At 47.7% G+C, this 22,500-nt stretch overlaps 1 protein-coding gene across 5 annotated transcripts in view; it reads right to left on the minus strand.

Annotated features, from left to right (window-relative positions):
* AMOTL1 (angiomotin like 1) overlaps positions 1 to 22,500 on the minus strand; it is a 199,743-nt gene that overhangs the window by 8,595 nt on the left and 168,648 nt on the right. For all 5 annotated transcript variants that reach the window (XM_052653104.1, XM_052653105.1, XM_052653103.1 and 2 more), the window contains 4 exons: positions 18,616 to 18,765; positions 12,456 to 12,646; positions 7,023 to 7,148; positions 5,721 to 5,947 (listed from right to left, as the gene is read on the minus strand). In XM_052653104.1, the coding sequence (XP_052509064.1) occupies positions 5,721 to 5,947; positions 7,023 to 7,148; positions 12,456 to 12,646; positions 18,616 to 18,765 (694 nt within the window). The remainder of the gene's footprint in view (positions 1 to 5,720; positions 5,948 to 7,022; positions 7,149 to 12,455; positions 12,647 to 18,615; positions 18,766 to 22,500) is intronic.

Below are 22,500 nucleotides of genomic sequence, written 5' to 3' on the forward strand. Positions count from 1 at the left end.
AGCGGGGGACCGCGAGCTTCTGTTTCTCTAATAAGCTCCTAAGTGATGCTGGTGGTGCTGGCCCACAGACCACACCTTGAGGAGCAAGAAGCCTTGACTAGGTGCTTCCCAGACATCATCTCACTTCGTATGAGGTAGGTCCTGTTGCTATCTTTTGTTTCACAGAAAAGGAAATGGACGAAATTAGTGTCTCACCTTTGAGAAGTAGCAGAAATGGTATTTGAAGCCAGAGGTGCCTGCCTTTAAGTCTACTTTGTGTCCTTTTCCGCCTCATCACCCTACCCCTGCGTGGAGAGCCACAGTCTAGCGAGGATACTCCTGTGCAACTAAGCCACTGGCCGGTCATCTCACCTGAGAGCCCGAGCCATCAGAAAGGGGTATGTTATCACCTCCACCTCCTTCCAGAGGTCCTCAGACAAGACACCGTGGGAACGCTGCGGGGCCTGTGCAGGAGGTCTGTGGGAATTGAACGTGTGCCTCCCTCTGCAGTGGGAGGGCTCCACTGTCTTGTGACATGTGGATGTTGATCATAGCAAGGAGGGGGAATACGAGTGTGGAGAACACAGGAGCTCTTCCTGCAGCTGAGTCCTCCGCTCCCTGGCCTGGCTGAGGCACATCAAATGCTAGGGCTACGGGCACAGCCCCCATGGAAATATCTGCCTGGCTGGATGTCACAGACAGGCTTCTGCCAGAGAGGTTTCTATGGGAGCTGAGCACGTGCTGAGTCCCCTCCCAAGGCCACATAAGCACTGCTGCTGAGGCTCTCTAAATGCGGAGGGGAGCTAAGAGTCCTTGGGAGGGGCTTTGAAGATCCCAGCTGCTGTCCACACGCCTCTTCTTTGAAGTGCATTTCCTTGGAGGGCAGGGGCTACAGAAGTAACCCATGGGGGGATTTCAAACGGAGATAATGGCTGGGTGCCTTTGATTCTCCCCCAAGTCTGTCAGCTTCCTCCTGGAAGCTCTTATCCCCTTTGACATGAAGCAGCCAGGCTCCTCCACCGTCCTGGGCTAACAAAAACAGGCTCTCAGCTCCATGGATAAACAAAACACACTCTGACCCAGGGAAATGCATCAAAGAAGGGCCAGGCCCCTGGGGCTGCAGAGTCAGGGACAAGAGCGGAAGACGTGTGACTGGGAGTGCCGCCTGTGACCTGGGCAGCTGTCTCATCCTCTCTGACTCAGCGAGCTGGGCTGCTGGTCCCCGTCATGGGGACCAGTTCATGGCTATGACTGTGTTTGCAGAATGCTCTTCCAAACTCTGCCTGTGCAACAACAACCCAACAAAATACCACCAGCAGCCCCTTATGCGAGAGCACTGCTTGCAAAGCGCTTTCTCTCTAGTATGTCATTTTGGCCTTGCAATGACCCCATGAGGTACAGCAGGGAAGACACCTCTAGACACCACCCAGCTTTTCTAGACACAGAAGCAGAGGTGGAGTAGTCCTGCCACTGGTTTGGGGCAGAACCAAGTTCAGAGGCCTGAAGTCTCAAAGTCTTCTTCCTACTAAAAATTTTTATAGTGTAAGACACCTTAGCTTTCAGTCATAATGATAATGATTATGATGTGAGTCAACTCATGGCTAACAGTGACTCTGGTGGGGTGGCCTTTGCTTCCACCACCAAAGTATGATGCATTATCCTTTCCACACCTCCTCTGGAGACTCCTGGACACTCACAGGCAATTCTGGCTCAGTCTCTTGTGGGGTCACTGCTCCTTTCTCCTGGGTCCTGGTGCGCACAAGGTTTTGTCTGTGCCCTCCAAGAGTCTGTTTCCCCAGTCCTGTGGAAGTTCTGCAATCAAATCCCACTGGCCTTCAAAGTCAAATTCCCTGGGGGTTCTCAGTTCCTTTGCCAGATCCCCAGGTTGGGAAATCTGGTGTGGGTCCCAGAACTTTCGCAACAGTGCAAAAACTTCTTTGGTATTAACTGTTCTCCAGCTTGTGGGTTGTCTGCTGGGTGGCTCTGTGGTGGGGCTCACACCCCACACCTCCCAGGTCTGCTGCAGCCAGAGCTCCTGTTCCCGTGGCAGGCAACTGGTGACCCATGACCCACCCATCAGAGCAAGACTCAGATTCCCCCACAGCCAGTCCCTCCCATCAGGAAGCTTCCACAAGCCTCTTATCTTCATCCACCAGAGGGCAGACAGAATGGAAACCACAGTCACAGAAAACTAACCAAACTGATCATGAGGATCACAGCCTTCTCTAACTCAATGGAACTATGAGCCATGCTGTGTAGGGTCACCCAAGACTAACAGGTCATGGTGGAGAGTTCTGACAAAACATGGTCCACTGGAGAGTGAATGGCAAACCATTTCAGTATACTTCAGAAGAACACTGAGAAGAACCATATGAACAGTATGAAAAAGCAAAAGATATGACACTGAAAGATGGACTCCCCAGGTCTGTAGGTGCCCAATACGCTACTGGAAAAGACTGGAGAAATAGCTCCAGAAAGACAGACGAGGTTGAGCCAAAGTAGAAACAATACCCATTTGTGGATATGACTGGTGTTGGAAGTAAAGTCCTGTGTTGTAAAGAGCAATATTGCATAGAAACCTGGAATGTTAGGTCCATGAATCAAGGTAAATCGGAAGTGGTAAAACAGGAGATAGCAACAGTGAATACTGACATTTTAGGAATCAGTGAACTAAAAAGGACCAAATTGGGCAAATTTAATTCAGATGACCATTACATCTGCTACTGTGGCAAGAATCCCTTAGTAGAAATGGAGTAGCCCTCACAGTCAACAAAAGAGTCCAAAATGCAGTACTTGGGTGCAATGTCAAAAATGAGGTTTTTTTTTCTGTTCATTTCTGAGGCAAGCCATTCAATATCGCAGTGGCCGAAGTCTATGTCCCAACCACAAATGCCAAAGAAGCTAAAGTTGAATGGATCTATGAGGACCTACAAGAACTAGAACTAAAACCAAAAAAAAAAAAGTCTTTTTCATCATAGGGGACTGGAATGCAAAAGTAGGAAGTCAACAGATACCTGGAGTAACAGGCAACTGTGGTCTTGGAGTACAAAATGAAGCAGGGCAAAGGCTAACAGTTTTGTCAAGACAATGTACTGCTCATAGCAAACACCCTGTTCCAACAACACAAGAGGTGACTCTACACATGGCCATCACCAGATGGTCAACACCAAAATCAGATTGATTATATTCTTTGCAGACAAAGATGGAGAAGCTATATACAGTCAGCAAAAACAAGACCAGGAGCTGACTGTGGCTCAGATCATGAACTCCTTATTGCCAAATTCAGACTTAAATTGAAGAAAGTAGGGAAAACCACTAAACCATTCAGGTATGACCTAAATCAAATCCATTACGATTATACAGTGGAAGTGAGAAATACTCAGGGGAGACGATCTGATAGAAAAGAGTGCCTTAAGAACTACTGACAGGGGTTTGTAACACTGTGTAGGAGGTGGTGATCAAAACTATCTCCAAGAAGGAGAAATGCAAAAAGGCAAAATGGTTGTCTGAGGAGGCCTTACAAATAGCTGAGAAAAGAAGAGAAGCTAAAGGCAAAGGAGAAAAGGAAAGATATACCCATTTGAATGCAGAGTTCCAAAGAATAGCAAGGAGAGAAAAGAAAGCCTTCCTCAGTGATCAATGCATAGAAATAGAAGAAAACAGTAGAATGGGAAAGACTAGAGATCTCTCCAAGAAAATTAGAAATGGCAAGGGAACATTTCATGCAAAGATGGGCACAATAAATTACAGAAACAGTATGGACTTAACAGAAACAGAAGATATTAAGAAGAGGTGGCAAGAATACATAGAACTAATATACAAAAAAGATCTTAATGACCCAGATAACCACGATGGTGTGACCACTCACCTAGAGCCAGACATCTTAGAGTGCGAAGTCAAGTGGGCCTTAGGAAGCATCAAGATGAATAAAGCTAGTGGAGGTGATGGAATTTCAGGTGAGCTATTTCAAATCCTAAAAGATGATGCTGTGAAAGTGCTGTGAGCCAGCAAATATGGAAAACTCAGCAGTGGCTACAGAACTGGTAAAGGTCAGTTTTCATTCCAATCCCAAAAAAGGCAAGGCCAAAGAATGTTCAAACTACCACATAATCGCACTCATCCCACATGCTAGCAAAGCAATGCTCAAAATTCTCAAAGCTAGGTTTTAATAGTACATGAACCGAGAACTTCCAGATGTTCAAGTAGGACTTAGAAAAGGCAGAGGAACCAGAGATCAAATTGCCAACATCCTTTGGATCATCAAAAATGCAAGAGAATTGCAGAAAAACATCTACTTATGTTTCATTGACTACTTTAGTCAAAGACTAAAGCCTTTGACTGTTCGGATTACAACAAACTGTGGAAAATTCAAGAGATGGGAATACCAAACCACGTGACCTGCCTCCTGAGAAATTTGTATGCAGATCAAGAAGCAACAGTTAGAACCAGACATGGAACAATGGACTGGTTCCAAATTGGGAAAGGAGTACGTCAAGGCTGTATACTGTCACCTTGCTTATTTAACTTACATGCAGAGTACATCATGGGAAAAGCCGGGCTGGATGAAGCACAAGCTGGAAGCAAAACTGCCGAGAAAAATATCAATAACCTCAGATATGCAGATGACACCACCCTGACGGCAGAAAGTGAAGAAGAACTGAAGAGCCTCTTGATGACAGTGAAAGAGGGGAGTGAAAAGTTGGCTTAAAGCTCAACATTCAGAAAACTAAGATCACGGCATCTGGTCCCATCACTTCACGGCAAATAGATGAGGAAACAATGGCAACAGTGACAGACTTTATTTTCTTGGGCTTCAAAATCACTGCAGATGGTGACTGCAGCCATGAAATTAAGTTGCTTGCTCCTTGGAAGAAAAGCTATGGCAAACCTAGACAGCATACTACAAAGCAGTCATATTACTTTGCCGACAAAGGTCCATATACTCAAAGCTATGGTTTTTCCAATCATCCACTCACGTATGGATGTGAGAATTGGACCATAAAGAAAGCTGAGTGCTGAAGAACTGATGCTTTTGAACTGTGGTGCTGGAGATGATTCTTGAAAGTCCCTTGGTCAGCAAGGACATCAGAGCAGTCAATCCTAAAGGAAATCACTTCTGAATACTCACTGGAAGAACTGATGCTTAAGCTGAAGCCCCAATACTTTGGCCACCTGATGGGAAGGTCTTTTCATTAGAAAAGGCTCTGATGCTGGGAAAGATTGACAGCAAGAGGAGAAGGGGACTACAGAAAATGAGATGGCTGGATGGTATCACCGAGCTGATGGAAATGAGTTTGAGCCAAATTCTGGGAGATTGTGAAAGACAGGGAAGCCTGGTGTGCTGCAGTCCACGGGGTCACGAAGAGTTGCACACAACTGAGCGAGGGAACCGAACTTCACATGTGAGTAAACTGAGACTTGGAGATACTCAAAATTCCTATTTTCACAAGGGGGTCTGAACTCCATTGGCCAACTGAGGTGCCTCAGTGTTTATGTGACTCCTGCTCTTCAGAGGCTCACATGAGGAGAGGATAGGCTCACCTATGCAGGGGTGGGGCTTGCCTGGGAGTGAGTGGGGCTCACTTACGGAGGGAGGACCTTGCCTGAGGGGGTGGGGCTCACCTGCAGAGGGGCATGGGTTGCTTGGGGAGGGGCGGGGCTTGTTGAGGGGTGGGGCTCACCTGCAGAGAGGCAGGGCTTGCTTGGGGAGGGGCAGGGCTTGTTGAGGGCGTGGAGCTCACCTATGCTCCCCTTCCAGGTCTTCTCCTCCTTTTTCTCCTCAGCCAACTGGCTGCTAGTGAGCGAGGTCTGGCGGGAGTGAGTCCCGGTGGCTGCTGCAATGGATGGCACAGAGCGGGCGGGTCTCAGGCTGGAGGAGTCCGTCTTTCCGGCATCTTTACGGGATCGCTGTTGAAGGACCTTAATCATGGCGTCCTTCTCTATGATTTTGGCATGGAGATTTTTAATACTGTGTAAGAAAACAAAACAGTCATGATCAAAATCCATGGAATGACAGGGATATTTATATTTCTCTCAGGACCCCACAGATTTTAACTATAATTCCAAGGACAGAGTTAATTGCCGCCTGAGTCTTCAGGTACAATCTCCATTGTAGAAGACTGATCTTTTATAGTACCTGAAAAGGGGGCACCTTCTCTGGCCCCTTAGGAGGCTCTGGGACCCTGAGGACACACAGTTTGAGTGCCTGTGGCCACCTGGCAGGGAACTCTTGACTGAAGTGTGTCTAGAAGCCTGGCAGTGGGAAGGGCGCGAGGAACTACGGGGAAACACACACAAACTCAAGCCTCACACAGGGTAGGCAGCTCACGAGAGTCAATTTGCCTATTTTCTGAGCGGGGTTGGGGGTGGGGTGGGCAGGAAATGGACAAGTTTTCTGTGAGAAGATGACGTTTTCCTCCCTGAAGGTCAAAGATGAGAATTAGGAGACACGTGAGTTCTTTTTCACAACCTAAGTAGTAACTTGCTGAGCTTATCAACGACTCAGCCACGCAGTTCTACTTTCACAGAATGAGAAGCTCAGCTTCCCAGGGCTTGACGGAGAGGGCTGGGGGTGGGTGGCAGGCTAGCTCTGTGATGTCACAAAGCCTGCTGGAGGACTTCTTGTTTACTTCAGGAGAAAAACACATTAGCTACATATGTTCTTTATTACTGGCTGGAATATATAAATACTGGCTCAAAAACTCTGAGACTCTGGCATATGATGGTTCCCTCTGTCCAGCTGATAATGTCAAGTAGGCTGTTGAGACAGACACCCAGAAAACACATGGGCTTCTAAATTCTTGTTATTAGCCTCCACCTAAATATCTGCATCTGACATGAAATTAGTTCCCAGAGACCTCGGGCTCCAGGCCCCTTGTTAACAGGACCCTTTCCTTGGAATGCGGACTGGGAGGGCTCAAGCTGAAGGGTTGTCTAGATGGGAAAGGGCTGGAGATGAGTGCACACAGTGGGCTGGTGGCCCTGCCGGGCTCATGACGGGTGGCAGGCGTGGGGCCCAGGGGCTGGGCACCGCTGTCCCTTACGTGTACTCCATGTCCTGACACCTCCTGGTGGCCTGCACCACCTCCTCCTCCTCCTGCCAGATGTGGGCCTCCAGTGAGCTCTCGCCATAGCTGCCATTCCTCGAGTGGTTGACGATCGTGGTGTCCCTGGCAACACAGGACACACACACAGACTGATGTCAGTCAGTTCTCTCCCTGAACCGCTAGAACGAAGCTAGTATCTAAGGAACATAAAATGCAAAATTCCAAATTCCCTGCCCTTTCTACCAACGATCCTGAATCACAAGCGACGTGGTGTGTGCTGAATACAGACACTGTATACTTACAGGTGTAAGGGCAAGTGTCTCCTAGCATGTGGACACCGGATAGTATCATGTCAGTTAGTATGTCCATGCTTTGTGCTCTTTCACACTTCTCCTTTCTTACTTTCTCAACCAGCATTCAGGTGTCATTCTATTTCTCCCCCATTTAGGAGCTATCTCAGTGTTTACAGTAAATGGGGACTCGGGAAATCCCTGAGATGGAGACTGGTCCTCCTGGACAGCAAGGCCCTGGCTGGAGTCCCCTCCACGCTTACGTCCTGCTCGCTTCTCCTGTGAGCTCCTGCCTAGGATTCAGGTCCGTTCAGTGTGACAACCATGCTGGGCAGCAGGACACAAACGTGAAGAAGACATACCCTATGTCCTGGCAAAGTCCAGTCGAGGGGGTGGAGTCGGGGAGGGACAGACAGAGGGAGACCGCAAAGCAGTGCAGCTGGCAGCAGGTGCCTGGCTGGAAACAGCCGCTCAAAGGGGACTGCTCTCCTGTCTCTGCTTCTGTCAATATAATTACTCCTAACAGGGCTTCCCTGGTGCCTCAGACGGTAAAGAATCTGCCTGTAATGCATGAGACCCGGGTTCGATCCCTGGGTCAGGAAGATCCCCTGGAGGAGGGCATGGCAACCCACTCCAGTATTCTTGCCTGGAGAATCCCACGGACAGAGGAACCTGGCAGGCATGGTCCATGGGGTCATAAAGAGTCGGATACAACCAACACTCTCTTTCAATGATGACTGGTAAAGACAAGATAACCATGTCATCTAAGTCAGTGGTCCTTAACCTTTTTGGCACTAGGGACAGGTTTCACGGAAGACTATTTGTCCACAGGGGTGGGGTAGGGTGGGGTGGGAGAGGGTGGATGGTTCAGGCGATGATGCAAGTGATGGGGAGTGACAGACAGGTGCAGAAGCTTCAGTCGCTGTGTTAGTCGGCCGCTCCTAAGAGCCCACGGTACTGGTTCTCGGCCTGGGGGTTGGGGATCTCAGAATTCTAAGAGATCTAAGCATGTCTGAGGCTGAAAGGCACAATCTTAAACTAGGAAGTGAATCTTTAGTAAGAAGTGATCCAGCTTCACATCCCTTTAACTTCACATTACAGTGTTAAAATCTTAAAGCTCTTTTCTGGAACACCTAAAAGTAGCAAAAAGAGGGGCCTTCTTGCATGTGTCCATGAGGGAGTGTTTCATCATGCCCGGACCTGGGTGAAGCACATTACCCGAGGTATCTCATGTAGCTCTCTCAGGAACTTGGGCAGTAAGCATTATTATCCTCATTTTACAGATGAACAAACGAGTGAGTTTCCAAGAGCAAATTTGAAGGCACATGGATTCAAATCCAGATATCCCTGACTCCAAAGTCCATGCTCTTAACCATCACTTCACACTCCTGAGCGTCCCGTGTCTTTATGAAGAAGGCCTCAGCAAAGGTACGCGAATGACAAGATAAACCGACAAAGAGGGCACACGTAAGAATGTGGCCAAGTGCAAACTGACTAAGACAAGTCCGAACGCCTAACGAGACAGGGAGCCAGCAGAGTGCTTTAAACATACTGACACAATTACAAATTCACTCCATGGTGCTCAAAACTCATCAATACAGGGAATTAGAGCCAGAAACATTTGCAACTGATTTATTTTTAGAGAATTTACTGGAGACATATTTAAAAATTCATATTTACACTATCAAGGACAGGAGGTACAATTAGATGAAAACAACTTAGAAGGTATACACGCACAACTCTCAACAAAATATTACATTGCTTTGAAATGTTTAAAAAGTTTCAAAAGTTCCCCACCCCAAAAAACAGCCTAGCCTCTCAAACTTATGATCACTGGTGCCAAAAATCCATCAAGGTGGCAAAAGCAGTTGGTACACAAATATCACACTGCCTATAAACATGAAGTATACAGCAGTCGCTGCGAAGTCACTAAGCTAATGGCTGGGAATAGTCATCTTTACCAGTTCTTACGTAGCCATTTAGCATCTCAGCAATAACAGCTCAGAATTTTGACCTTTCTCAAAAGTTTATTTTCCCTTTCTCCCTTTTTGTTAACAGCAAAGCCATGCGAAACTACAGAGGTTTTCTTTGAAAAGAACAGTAAGATAGGAGTTACAAATGTGATGTCCTCTGAACTGACTTTTCGTAAGACTGGGGGAAAAAGTGGTCAGTAGAAGGGAGGGAAGTTTCCCACGGAATTGTTAGATGCTCAGTAATGACATGTGAAAGCAAAGAAAGGGGAAGGGAGGGATGGTGCAAAGCATCCCCATCCACCTACAAATCCATCCATTCATCCATCCGGGACTTTAAACAGAGCTAAGGAGGAGAGCAACAGGGCTGGGTAAATCCCACAGGATTATTGCCTGAGTGCAAGAGGCCTTTCCCCTGCTTGAAGGACGACAGACGGCCAAGGCTGGGCCTAACATAGTGGGATGGGGCTGACTGCGTGTGGGCTCTGGCTGGTTCGACTCACAACACTCTGCCACCCCCATCCTGTGCCCACTGAGCAGTCTCATGCCTCAGACCTGTTCCATCCCCTACTTCTGACTTTACATTCCAGTCCCATTTGTCTCCGGAACCCCTCTTCTTTTTTTTTTTTTTGGTTGTTTAGTTACGAAGTCCTGTCCAACTCTTTCACGACACCATGGACCATAGCCCACCAGGCTCCTCTGTCCACGGGATTTCCCAGGCAGGAATACTGGAGTGAGTTGCCATTTCTTTCTCCAGGGTATCTTCCCGATCTAGGGATCAAACCTGAGTTTCTTGCATTGACAGGTGGACTCTTGACCACTGAGCCATCAAGGAAGCCCTCCTGGGGATCCCAAGCACGCATCTAATCTAATAAATCAGGAGTTGAGACAACAAGGACCCATAACAGCCTTGGGTCATGCTTCCAAGGTAGCGCTATTGGGGTTTCTGTGTTCTCAGCCAGGGGAATACAGTCTGTTTCCTTGCACATCACCAGTCAAGAACTATAATTTCCATTTTAGAAATTAGGTAATTTCTGTAAAGTAAGTGACACTCAGAAAGGCCTTGTGCAGTCACACACCTATAGTGGGCAAAAAGCAGGCAGTGAGAGCCCTGACTGGCAGAATGCACAGCCTTGCAGGTCAGCACAGTGAAAATGCATGCTGGTGAAACAGAAGGGCTGAAAGTGGATGTCCTGCCTGCCTACTCGGTGTTCTTTCCATCAAAAGTCATGCAGAAAGACAATTCCCAGGGCAACCACTGACAGGCAGGCGTGAGACTAAGCTGGCAAACAAGGCCACATCCTTCCATGCAACTTTATGATGGGCTGTTCTCTGCATCGGGATCCAGAGGTGATTTAGTTATTAGCTCAGAAAACAAAGAGCTGAAGATAAAAACATTTCAGTTATGTAAAAAATCAAAAGTGTTTCCAAGGGCTTCACCAATGTCACCCACACATTTAAAGGGCTGGCCTGAGGCTGCAACTTCCTCCACAGCTGGAGTTGCAACTCACCAAGCGATTGATACGCATCCTGAATGCCTATTTCCACTCCCAAAGACACACTAAGAGGGGACACTGTGGGCTGTTTTCCCTCACAGCACAGACATACAAAATCAACACTTGAGCACTAATAAAAGATCCCCAAATAGTCATTTTTCACTTGGGTCTGCAGATGCAAGTGTGTTGAGCACCCAGAAGGAGGCATCTGTGCCCACGTGGGTAGCACTGGTCTAAGTTCCTGGAGGTGCCATCTGGGCATTCAGCTAGCAATTCTCTACCTGGGTAATGAACATGCCAGCCCACGCTCAACTTATAAAGTAACTTCCCCGAACCACAAGGGACCTTCTCTACCTCATTCAAGAAGAAATCACACAGCCCAAGAAGTGGAGGGCTGACTAAACGACAGCATTCTCTTCTCCTGCCTGGTTCATACCCTACCATCCCCAAAGGTACAACAACAACCCTTATTTAGTCCAGGTTTATTGATGCTCAGTTTTATCTGAGGCTCTCTGCCAAATATGCTGACTCAAAATTTTGGTAAATTCCAAACAACTCTGAACTCAATGCCCACAACTTACGGGCAAAAAGGAGGGTGGTGAGAATCTGGACTAGCAGAGCACACAGCCTTGCAGGTCAGCGCAGCGGAAGTGAATGCAGGCTGGGCCCAGCAGTTGAGGGAAACGACCTGCTCATTCAGACAAGGGTAGAACCTAACAGAATTATCATGTGAATTATCAAGCATTTTGAGCTAATTTTTAAAGAAAGAATAAGGCTGTGCACCCACAACAAAGGAAATAAAGCAAGAGAGGTAGTAACTGATAGTCGCAGAAAACCATTTCAAACCAAGTGAAATCAGGCTTTAAGCCGGGCAAATTTCAATTTGGTGGGTGGTACCACCAATTACTACCACTGTGTCTCTCTAAACCCCAATTCTTCACCTGCAAAATGAGGATAATAGTAGTTCTCACTCTCAGGGCTGTTATGAGGATTGCATGTTCTTGTCTGGCCCATGAAACATACCCACTGTTAAAAAGAGCATAAAGTATACTTTTCCAGCATCATTCTGAAAGACCACATAGTACTTTGCTGAACAGATGGACTTTAAAGTATTGACTGACTCCTACTTGTTGGGCTCTACTCTGTTTTAAATGTATTGATGTTTTCAACCACACTGAGATGAACGTCCTTGGACATAAGTCTTCAGGCACTTATATGATTTCCTTAAAAGAAATGGTGAGAACCAGAATTGTGGAACCAAAGCAGAGGTGGTGCTGCTCAGTCGCTAGAGCCTATCCAACTCTTTGTGACCCCATCTGTCCACAGCAGGCACGCTTCCCTGTCCATCACCAACTCCCGGAGTTTACTCAAACTCATGTCCACTGAGTCAATGATGCCATCCAACCATCTCATCCTCTGTCGCCCCCTCCTCCTCCTGCCCTCAATCTTTCCCAGCATCAGGGTCTTTTCCAATGAGTCCTCCAAAGAAGACGGGACAGATTACCGAAATCATTCTCCAGAAATCTTACACCACAGCTTGCTCTCCAACTAGCACTACAGCCACGTTGAAATTACTTTTAACCGCTCTCACTCCCTGGGATGCACCCGTGAACCATTCCGGACACCCCGCGCTTCTTTCCAGTGTTTTCCGAGCCGCGCGGTGCCTGGCCTCACCTCTCTGCGGCGGCGGTGGCCGCGGCGCTCATGGCGAAGTGGCGGATGGCGCTCTCCTCCACGTACTTCTGCTCCCACTTAGTCATGTCAGCCTCCAGCGCCAGGATGCGCTCCTCCTTCTCCCTCACGAGTTCCATGAGCGCGGGAGCGTTGTACTCCGGCAGGCTGGCTGGCTGGCCGTTGCCGTGTTTCTGGAGAAGCGGAAGAAATAACACCTTGATGCTAAACCTGGCTGCAAAGGAGATCGCGCGTGGGCAGAGCTTCCCCCGGGGAGAGCGCGCGGTTCACGCAGGTCCTGCTGCGCGTTTCATACGCATCCGCATGCCCTTGCCTCCTCTCCAGCACTGGTGACCCTAACGGGTGGATTCCCACACTGTCAACCCCTATGTCCGGTTCCTCTAGCTCATTTAATTCTCCTGGAACTCTACCAAACGCACAATGTGATCCCAATTCTGCAGATGGGAAAACGAAGCTGTCGAGGAAGCTTGAATGCACTGTTCTGTGTCTCTAAGGCTATTCTTAAGCAGGTTCAGGATTTAAACCAGAAGTCTGTCTGGCTACATTCAGCTTCACCTGTCAGGAAGTGCCTTTGTGCAATGTCTCCCAGTTGATTTATCCCAAGAGTAAGAACAAGAAAGAAGACTGGGCCTCTGGGTCTAGGGCATTTCCTCCAGAGTTCAAGGAAGTGATTCAGCTGTTTGCTTTCCCTGAGGCTGGGAGTCAGAAGGGAGGCACAGGAAGTGGGAGTGAGGTGCCCTAAGGCAGCAGACCTCAACCTTTTTGGCATGGGGACTGGTTTCCTGGAAGACATCCACAGACTGGGGGTGGGGCAGGGGGAAGATGATTTCGGGATGATTCAAGCACATTAATTTATTGTGCACTTTATTTCTATTATTATTACATCAGCTCCACCTCAGATTATCAGGCATTAGATCCCAGTGGCTGGAGACCCCTGCCTTGAGGGCATGCTGCCCAGCCTCACCGCTGTCATCTGGGAAACAGAAATTAACACCTACCCCACGTGGAAGCCAAGTAATCAAATAGGACAACTATGAAAGCACTTAATACAATTTAAGGGGCTAAACAAAGTGCTACCAGAAAACCTCTGATGCAAGTCAAGCTCATTTCCCAGCCCCTTCTCTCCATCTGGGTCCATAAGAAAGCCACCTCTCAGTTTCTGTCTAAATCCCGTGTTGCATCTGAGGCTGGTGGCCTTCTTGGGTTAAGAGCTATTTCAGCAAATACATGCACTCAAGTGTTCAGAGACAGCACAATCTAATGGGTAAGTATGTTGGCCAGAAAAACATACGAAGAGTCAGGCAGGCCAGCTTCTGCTGCCTGTTCGCTAGTCACCAAATATTTACTAAGCATGCACTCTGTACAGGGGTACCACAAAGAACAGTGCAGAGAAAATCTTTGCCCCCAATGTGCTCACCTGGGAGAAATGCCCTAATTAGCACCTTGACCTTGAAATGGTCTCTCAGCTGTCCTTGACCTCATTTTGCTCTTCAAGGATATTTCCCCTAGACTTCCCTGGTGGTGCAGTGGATAGGAATCTGCCTGCCAATGCAGGGGACAAGGGTTCAATCCCTGGTCCTGGGAGATTCCACATGGCGTGGAACAACTAATCCAGTGTACCACAGTGATTGAGTCTGTGCTCTAGAGCCTGAGTGCCACAGCTACTGACCCCACGTGCTGCAGCTACTGAAGACCACGTGCCTAGAGCCTGTGCTCCGCAGCGAGAAGCCATCCCAGTGAGAAACCCATGCACCGCAACCAAGAGTGGCCCTCACTCATTCCAAGTCTGCACTGCAATGAAGATCCAGTGTAACCAAAGCAAAAATAAGTCAGTATATATTTTTTAAAAAGAATATTTTCCCTTCTCTTCTACCTCCTAAGACCACCTGAGCTCTGTTCAGGAAAGAGAAGATTGTGAGTTCTAAAAATTTTAATTTCCCTTCCCTTTTTACTGTTACTCTATTTCACTTTCTCCCAACTTCTAATAATGCTTGAGTACTACACTTCACCTCCCAAAGTAGAGGGAGGTGACTTCTAAAAAAAGAATCTGTTCGTGGAGAACTGCTATTTCCTGCTGGTCCTAGCGTCTTGATCTATCTTCCTCTTCCCTCTTCTCAGTCCAGCCACATTTGTCACTTTTTATTTCAGTGGCATTGGAAAAGTTGGAGTAATTCGATCAAACGACTCTGAAGGTAATGATGAGAAAAAACAGCAATGATAGTTATTCTTCCTTCATCAGTTGCTAAGTGTCAATCACTGTAAGGATTTTGTGCAGATTCTTATTTGTAATTACAAGTATATGGTAAGTATAATTTATGTGCCCCATTTTAGAGACAAGGAAGTGAAGGCTCAGACAGATGACTCTTCCAATAGGAGAAGGCAGGATTCAACACTGGTCAGCCTAACCTCAGTGTCCATGTTCTGAATTGATTTACGATTCCATGCCACTCTGCTCACCTCCAGTCTAACCATCCTTCTGGAAGGTTCCAGGGCACCTTGCAGGGATAATGGAGCTCATCTGGGGCTCGGTGTTGTTAGAGGGCTGGGTGGAGAGAGTCAGCAGTGTCTTGATGTGTGTCTAAAGGCAGAGCCCTTTTGCGGGGCAGTTGATTCAAAAGTGCTCTAAGCTGTTCTCTCAATGGTCCTTCCAGAATGACTTTCTATGGGGAGGGTGGGCAATGTGACCTTACTGCTTTGTTGAAGAGAGAGATGACCGGGAGCTTTATTCCTTTTGTGTAACCTCAGTATGCCTTCTGATAGGGTCAGATAAGTACTTGAGTGGCACTAGGGTGAAGGAGCAGGGTGCAGCGTGGGCTGCCCACATCCCAGGCGGGCAGATGCGTGAGCTCCTCACAGTGAATGAGGAGAAAGCGGGTCAGAGTATGAGTTCCTTGGGCGACGCCGAACTCCAGAGTGGATACTGGTCATCCCTGCTGAGGGTCAACAGAACTGTGATCGCCACACTTATTCACAGACTACAGGCAGGAATTGGACCAATCTATACAGCATCTTCCACATGGAACTATTAAAACCCCAAGGTGTTCTGGTGGGTTTCTTTGAAACAACATTTTTGCCTTTTCTGGTTATAGAATAACGTATGTGAAGTGTTAGTTGGTAAGTCGTGTCCAACTCTTTGCGACCCCATGGACGGTAGCCTGCCAGGCTTCTCTGTCCATGGGATTCTCCAGGCAAGAATACTGGAGTGAGTTGCCATTCCCTTCTCCAGGGGATCTTCCTGACCCAGGGACTGAACCTGGGTCTCCTGCATTGCGGGCAGATTCTTTACTGTCTGAGCCACTAGGGAGTATGCTCACTGGTAAAATGAGAAAATGAAGCATGAAAGGAAAAAAAAATTATCTTTTTAATGAGTAGGGAAAAGTAGGGAAACCCTCAAGTGCCTTTCATAACAGAGGAGACAGATTAACACTCTCATTAAAAAACAACAAAAAAACCCCTGTAATATTAATGTAAAGAAATGCTGGGCAATTCTGTTTGAAGATTGTTTCCCCTTTCTCTGGTCTCATGTCAGCCACACACAGCTGGGGTCTGCTATCCCCTCCAAAGACAAGTCCAAACTATAAGCCACATAAGAGTCCCAATTCTGAAACATCCGTCTTCCCAGTGCGTGCATGCAAAGCTAAGTCGCTTCAGTCATGTCCGACTCTTTGCAACCCACTGGACCCACCAGGCTCCTCTGTCTTTGGGATTCTCCAGGCAAGAATACTGGAGTGGGTTGCCATGCCCTCCTCCAGGGGATATTCCCAGCCCAGGGATGGAACCTGCATCTCTAACATCTCCTGCATTAGCAGGTGGGTCCTTTACCACTAGCACCACCCAGGAATTCCTCTGTCCTCCCCACGTAGCCTAACTACCTCCCCTAGCAGCTGACTTTATGTACAGCAGGAACGTTGTGTTTGCTGGTCTAAGGAAAAAATGGATGTGAGCGTGCAAGGGTCTAAGTGTGCATATGGGAACGGGCCTCTGTGGCAATATAGTTTCCAAATAATGTTAACTTCACATTTCTTCTGGATATATAACAAGGATAATGGAGTTGAGTCTGGCTTCTTTCTTTCCTCTTTTTTTTTTTTTTAAGAAAAAGACATCGTACAAAACTAAATGTTGTGGATAATGTACAGGAAGATATTCTTATACACTTCAGGTAAGAAATTGGTACATTTACTTTGTAGAGCGATTTGGCAATATCTAGCGATGTTTAGCATATGCATTCGCTATCCAGAAATTCCACTTTTAGGTATATCCTCTTGGGAAACTCTCACATTCTTTAGCAAGAAGACATGTAAAAAGGCAGCTCACTAGAGTAGTCTACAACAGCAATACCACTGACAAAAATCCAGAGAGTAATCAGTGGGGGAGAGATGGTTGAGAATACACAGAGGAGCTGAAATGAAGAGTCTGGTTTCATGGCACTCAGAAGATCCACGGGTAAGTAATTTAACTGTAGGGTGTGGGTGGCACATTAACTGGAAAGGAACATTCCTTTTTGCTCTAAGTACTGAGATGTGCCTATTCTGTCAGCCAGAAACTCGTAAATACCCACCAGGTGCCAGCACAGTACCAGAGGGTCTGGCACCAGAGAGCCTACCCTTCAGTTGGGAAGCTTAAGATCTCAATAACCGAGCAACAGAGACAGCCGAAGGGTGGACTTGAAATGCTGAGGAATGTGGCACAGGTTAGATAGATCGGAGACAGACTCACTTCTTCCTAAGAAGCCAAGTTGGTGGGGGCCTGGGTGGGCTCCTGAATTTTCCGGGCAATCTCGCCAACACCTCCATCTCCAGCCAAGTACACATGTGCAGAGGGAGCTGTGTGTGCTGCCACAGAAAGGGCTGAACTGGCCTGAGCCTATGCTTTCAAGCGTTTTCAAGTGTTTCAACCATAACCACTATGCGCTGTCCACTAGACAATTCCATGGAGCCTTGTCTTGTGTTTCCCTGGTTCCAAACTTACAGCACACCCTTCACCAGCTGCACAGAGGAGTGGGCCCACAGCGCTGGCCGATGATATGCTGGGAGCCCCTGACCAGCCTGTAAAGGGGTCTGACCCAGCTGGCGGATGTCTGCCCTTGTCGAGGCCCACATGGACCCTGGGCTGGGGTGTTTTCATCTGAGCTTCTTCATAGCTGCATTACAGGAACAGGTGTTACCAGGAGAAACAGGGAGCGGCAGACTAAGCGCCTATAGCCAATACTAGCTTTTCGGGATAGTCCTGACTTCTTTTGTCCTTTACCTCTGAAAACTCACTGATGGTCATGTCCTCCTTATTTCACCTCCATTCTAGGTACCTCCCCCACCCCGACTCCCACCATACCTACCCCCTTGAAGACATTAAGAGCCATTCAGGCTGGCCTTCCTGACTCTTGACACCTGTCCCTCCGGCCCCTCTGACACCACTGGAGGGCTCCTCCCTCGATCCTACGGGGGTGGGGGCAGGGGTGGGGATCCACTTTCCCAACCTGAGCAAACGCCCTCCACAAACTGGCAGTTGCCTCCTTACCAGCCAGCTCCTTGGACACACTCCCCCGACTGTCTTGGACTCACCGCGTGTCTCACACCTCTCCTCTATGCACTGAACTCCTCTGTCTCTGATGCTTCCTGCCGAATGGCCAACAAGCTCTTCTCTCCGAGTCCTACTCAAAGTCATCTTCTGTGAAGTCGTCTATACTTGCATTACCCCACGCTCAGCCCCCAGGGGTCACCTACTTCTTTCTGTAAGGACCTCTGTCCCTCCAAGGGAGTGGACTGACTGCTCCACTGGCTAGACCACCGAGCACAGACGCTCTCACTACCCCTGAGCTCTCAGCGCAGAGCGCAGCCCACCGACAGCAGGCACCCCGCTCCACGCATGCGCCCCCGCTCCACGCATGCGCCCCCGCTCCACGCATGCGCCCCCGCTCCACGCATGCGCCCCCGCTCCACGCATGCGCCCCCGCTCCACGCATGCGCCCCCGCTCCACGCATGCGCCCCCGCTCCACGCATGCGCCCCCGCTCCACGCATGCGCCCCCGCTCCACGCATGCGCCCCCGCTCCACGCATGCGCCCCCGCTCCACGCATGCGCCCCCGCTCCACGCATGCGCCCCCGCTCCACGCATGCGCCCCCCCCCGCCCCGCCCCGCCCCTCACCTGCTGGGTCCTCAGGGCGTCCAGCTCCCTCTCCAGCCAGGTGCGAAGCCTCCGCTCCATCTGCTCGCGCTTCTCACATGCTGACTGCAGCTGGGTCAGGGCCTGCTGCAGCTTCTCGACTTTCTCCACATATGCCTGCTTCTCTCGGAGCTGAGCAGAGTAAAAAGGAACGCGGGATTTAGACAGTGACTCTCGAAGCTGGGGTGGAGGTGAGGGCGGGGTGGGGGGAAGAAAAGGTCAAAGTACCTGGAGATGCTGTCCTTTCCCCACTCCTATACCTCAGCCGTGCTGAAACAGAAAAGATTTAGGCCAAGGCCAGCATTTACACCTAAAACGGCTGGGATGCTCTGAACTGAAGACCCTAGGAGGGCACCTGCTTTCAGTCATTTATATAGCTCTGGTTATTGCTTAGTAATTACAGCATGTATGGGCATTGGAAATGAGGTTAATAAAGAATTTTTAATTGTCATGAGGAAATGATTATTCTATAATGTTAACTGAAAAATCTAGAGTCAAAAGTTATATACAACATCATCACAAATATGTCTATCATCAATGTATGAAAAAAGACTGAAAGGAAACGAAAGCATTGTGTTTACCTGTATTGCAGAATAATAATTTCTCATCTTCTTTACTCTCTTCTGTATTTTTCAAATTTTCTATAGTATCAATTACTATTGTAACAGAGAGATTGTGTCTGTATGTACATATGCATGTGTATCAATTTGTGTATAAACATTTCTTATTATAGATATTTGGAAGTAACTTTCTCCTAAAGATTTCAGAGCCCTTTACGGATGAATAGCTGACAGCCCTGGAGAGAAGGAAGGGCCTAATGAATATGCAAACCACACAATAACTGAGGAGAGGCAGATTAAGGTAAAAATGATTTATGTAAATATCATGTCAGGTATGGATTTAGAACCATCAATCAACAGCTTCAAATTCTTACCCTCAGAGTTTGTTTCCTCCCAATTAGGTGTCTGGTCCATGTTCGTAAATTCCAGGCACATTTCTAACTTGCTGGGGATTGGCTGGGGCCAAAAATCAGACTGAGGCATTTATCTGATCTGGTCCTGGGTGAGAAGACACCAGATGCTACTTCCTGTCACTCTGCACCTCAGTGTACAGACACTTGGCAGGTGGTTCAGATCCTGAGTTCAACCTGACTGCACTGGCAACATGCTAGTGGAACACGCTAGTGATTAAAGTACTTGCTCACTGCAAAGGTCGGTGTCTGACTTCAGCAGGCAGTCCTGCCGTGACCAATGCCTGTGTCCTAGCCAAAGCCAATGCAATAAAGAAAGGAGAGGCTTCTGACCTTTTGCAGGGAGTGCAGACAGCAACAGCCTTTTCCACACCTGGTCTTGGGCTTAGTTTTCCTCTGGCTTTTCCTTCACTGTGACTTTGGTTGCTTGAGGACCTACTGACTGCAGGTTCCTGTGCTAGAACAGCCTCATCTGATAGAGTATTTTGTGAGTACTGTTCATATACCACTTACCACGTCCTGGATTTTATACCGTTCTGAGTGTGTAGCCCCTAACATACTAATATAAGTGCCACAAGACCTGTCTCCCCGGGGCAGAGTGCGCAGTATGTCCCCAAGGCTTGGGACAGTACCTGCCATCCAGTTCAGTAAATATTTGTTAAATGAATGAATTAATATTAACTCTAACTGCAGGATTCCTGAAGACATGGTTCTCTCTCATTCACCCTTGTAATAGCCCTAAGCTCAGCAAGGAGTATGTAATGATGAGGGTGATTAGTCATAACAGTAATTAATCACCCAACATTTTACAAGCACAGCATGCCAAGCCTTGTGCTTTATATGCAATATCTCGTTTAATCTGCCCAGTGACAGTAGAGAAGGTAAACTCTTACTGTCTCGATATAACAGATGAGAAAACTGAGGACTGAATAGGTTAGTGATTCACTCAAGGTTACACAGCTGATTTACCAGTCCTGGGGTCAGGATTCTAACTCATGTGGTCTGCCTTTAGAGTCCAAACACTTAAAGCGTTGTGGAAAGTTATGGTAAGCCCTCAGTGTGAGCCATCTAAGCTGAGTTAACACCCTTCTTTAATAAGAACAAGGAGGAATACTGGAAGCCAGACACATGAGACATTTTGGAGAAGTTATGTACAATCAGTCGAGCAAGATCTTATATAAATATAATGACAAGGGAAGATCCATAGTAGTGATTATAAAGAACCTGTCTTCAAGGAGTTCACAACTTTGGCTTTAACAGAAATATTAAATGAAAAGGTTAAAAAATAATCATTTTTCTTCACTCCACACATGGAGATGGGCCCTTGAGAAATGATCTTAGTTATACCGATAATGAGTCCCAGCCTCCATTGCTCAAAGCAGGCCTCCTGTCCTTCAGGGGTTAAGGTCACTTTCTGTAGCAAATGTTTTCCTATTTAATGAGCTGCTTGGTGGTGACAGGGAAAACTGTGGGGCTGTTGCCTGAGAAAACTCATGTAGGCATTAAAACTGTATGCGGGGACATTCCTGGTAGTCGAGTGGTTAAGATGCCACACTTCCACTGCAAGGGGCATGGGTTTGATCCCCAGTTGGGGAACTAAGATCCCACATGCCACATGGTGTGACCAAAAAATAGGGGGAGAAAAAGAAAATTAAGCATAAGTTGCTAGAAAAAAAATTGTACATAACACTTGTGGGATTTAACAAACAGATCTAATGGATGAAACCCTACTGACTAAAACAGAATGGGAAAAAGTGGAAATAGTGACTGATTTTATTTTCTTGGGCTCCAAAATCACTGCTGACTGCAGCCATGAAATTAAAAGATGCTTGTTCCTTGGAAGGAAAATTATGACAAACCTAGACAGTGTATTAAAAAAGCAGAGACATCACTTTGCTGACAAAGGTCCACATAGTCAAAGCTATGGTTTTTCCAGTAGTTATGTACAGATGTGAGAGTTGGACCATAAAGAAGGCCAAAGAAGTGATGCTTTTGAATTGTGATGCTGCAGAAGCCTCTTGAGAGTCTCCTGGACTACAAGGAGATCAAACCAGTCAATCCTAAGGAGATCAACCCTGACTATTCACCAGAAGGACTGATGCTGAAGCTCCAATACTTTGGCCACTTAATGGGAAGAGCCGATGCACTGGGAAAGACTGATGCTAGGAAAGATTAAGGGCAGGAGGAGAAGGGGGCGGCAGAGGATGAGATGGTTAGATAGTATCACCAACTCAATGGACAGGAATTTGAGCAAACTTCAGGAGATAGTGGAGGACAGAGGAGCCTGGTGTGTTGCAGTCCATGGGATTGCAAAGAGTCAGACATGACTGAGGAACTGAAAAACAACAGCTACTACTGACTTAACAATCTTTGCCTTTAACTGCTTCAGGCTTGAAGTTTGCTGAGACACTCGAGTCCCTTGGCACCAGGAGATGTTTTTGGAAGGAACAGTTTTTCATTTTCAACAAGAATAAAAGCACTTAGATTAATAACAATACTGCATCCTGAGTGTCAAGCACCAACTGGGTTCTGATGGAGTGTATTTCAGTCCTGTATCTCTCTGACTTCCAGTTCTTGCACTCCACAGCAGGTCTGTTCAACCCAGCCCCACCACACAGGGGCTTGTGCAGCCGGCTTCTCTGTGCTGTGGTATCTATACCCTGGATCCTGGAACTGGGGCCTCAGGAGTGGTCATTCTCCTTCCCTGGTCAGGCTTAAAGGAAAAAGTGCTTCCCTGGTGGCTCAGATTGTAAAGAATCTGACTGCAATAAGAGAGGCCTGGGTTTGATCCCTGGATCAGGAAGATCCCCCCTGGAGGAGGGCATGTCACTCCAGTATCCTTGCCTGGAGAATTACATGGACAGAGGAGCCTGGTGGGCTACAGTCCTTGGGGTTGC

This window comes from Budorcas taxicolor, chromosome 15 (genome assembly GCF_023091745.1).
Source record: "Budorcas taxicolor isolate Tak-1 chromosome 15, Takin1.1, whole genome shotgun sequence".
NCBI lineage: Eukaryota > Metazoa > Chordata > Mammalia > Artiodactyla > Bovidae > Budorcas > Budorcas taxicolor.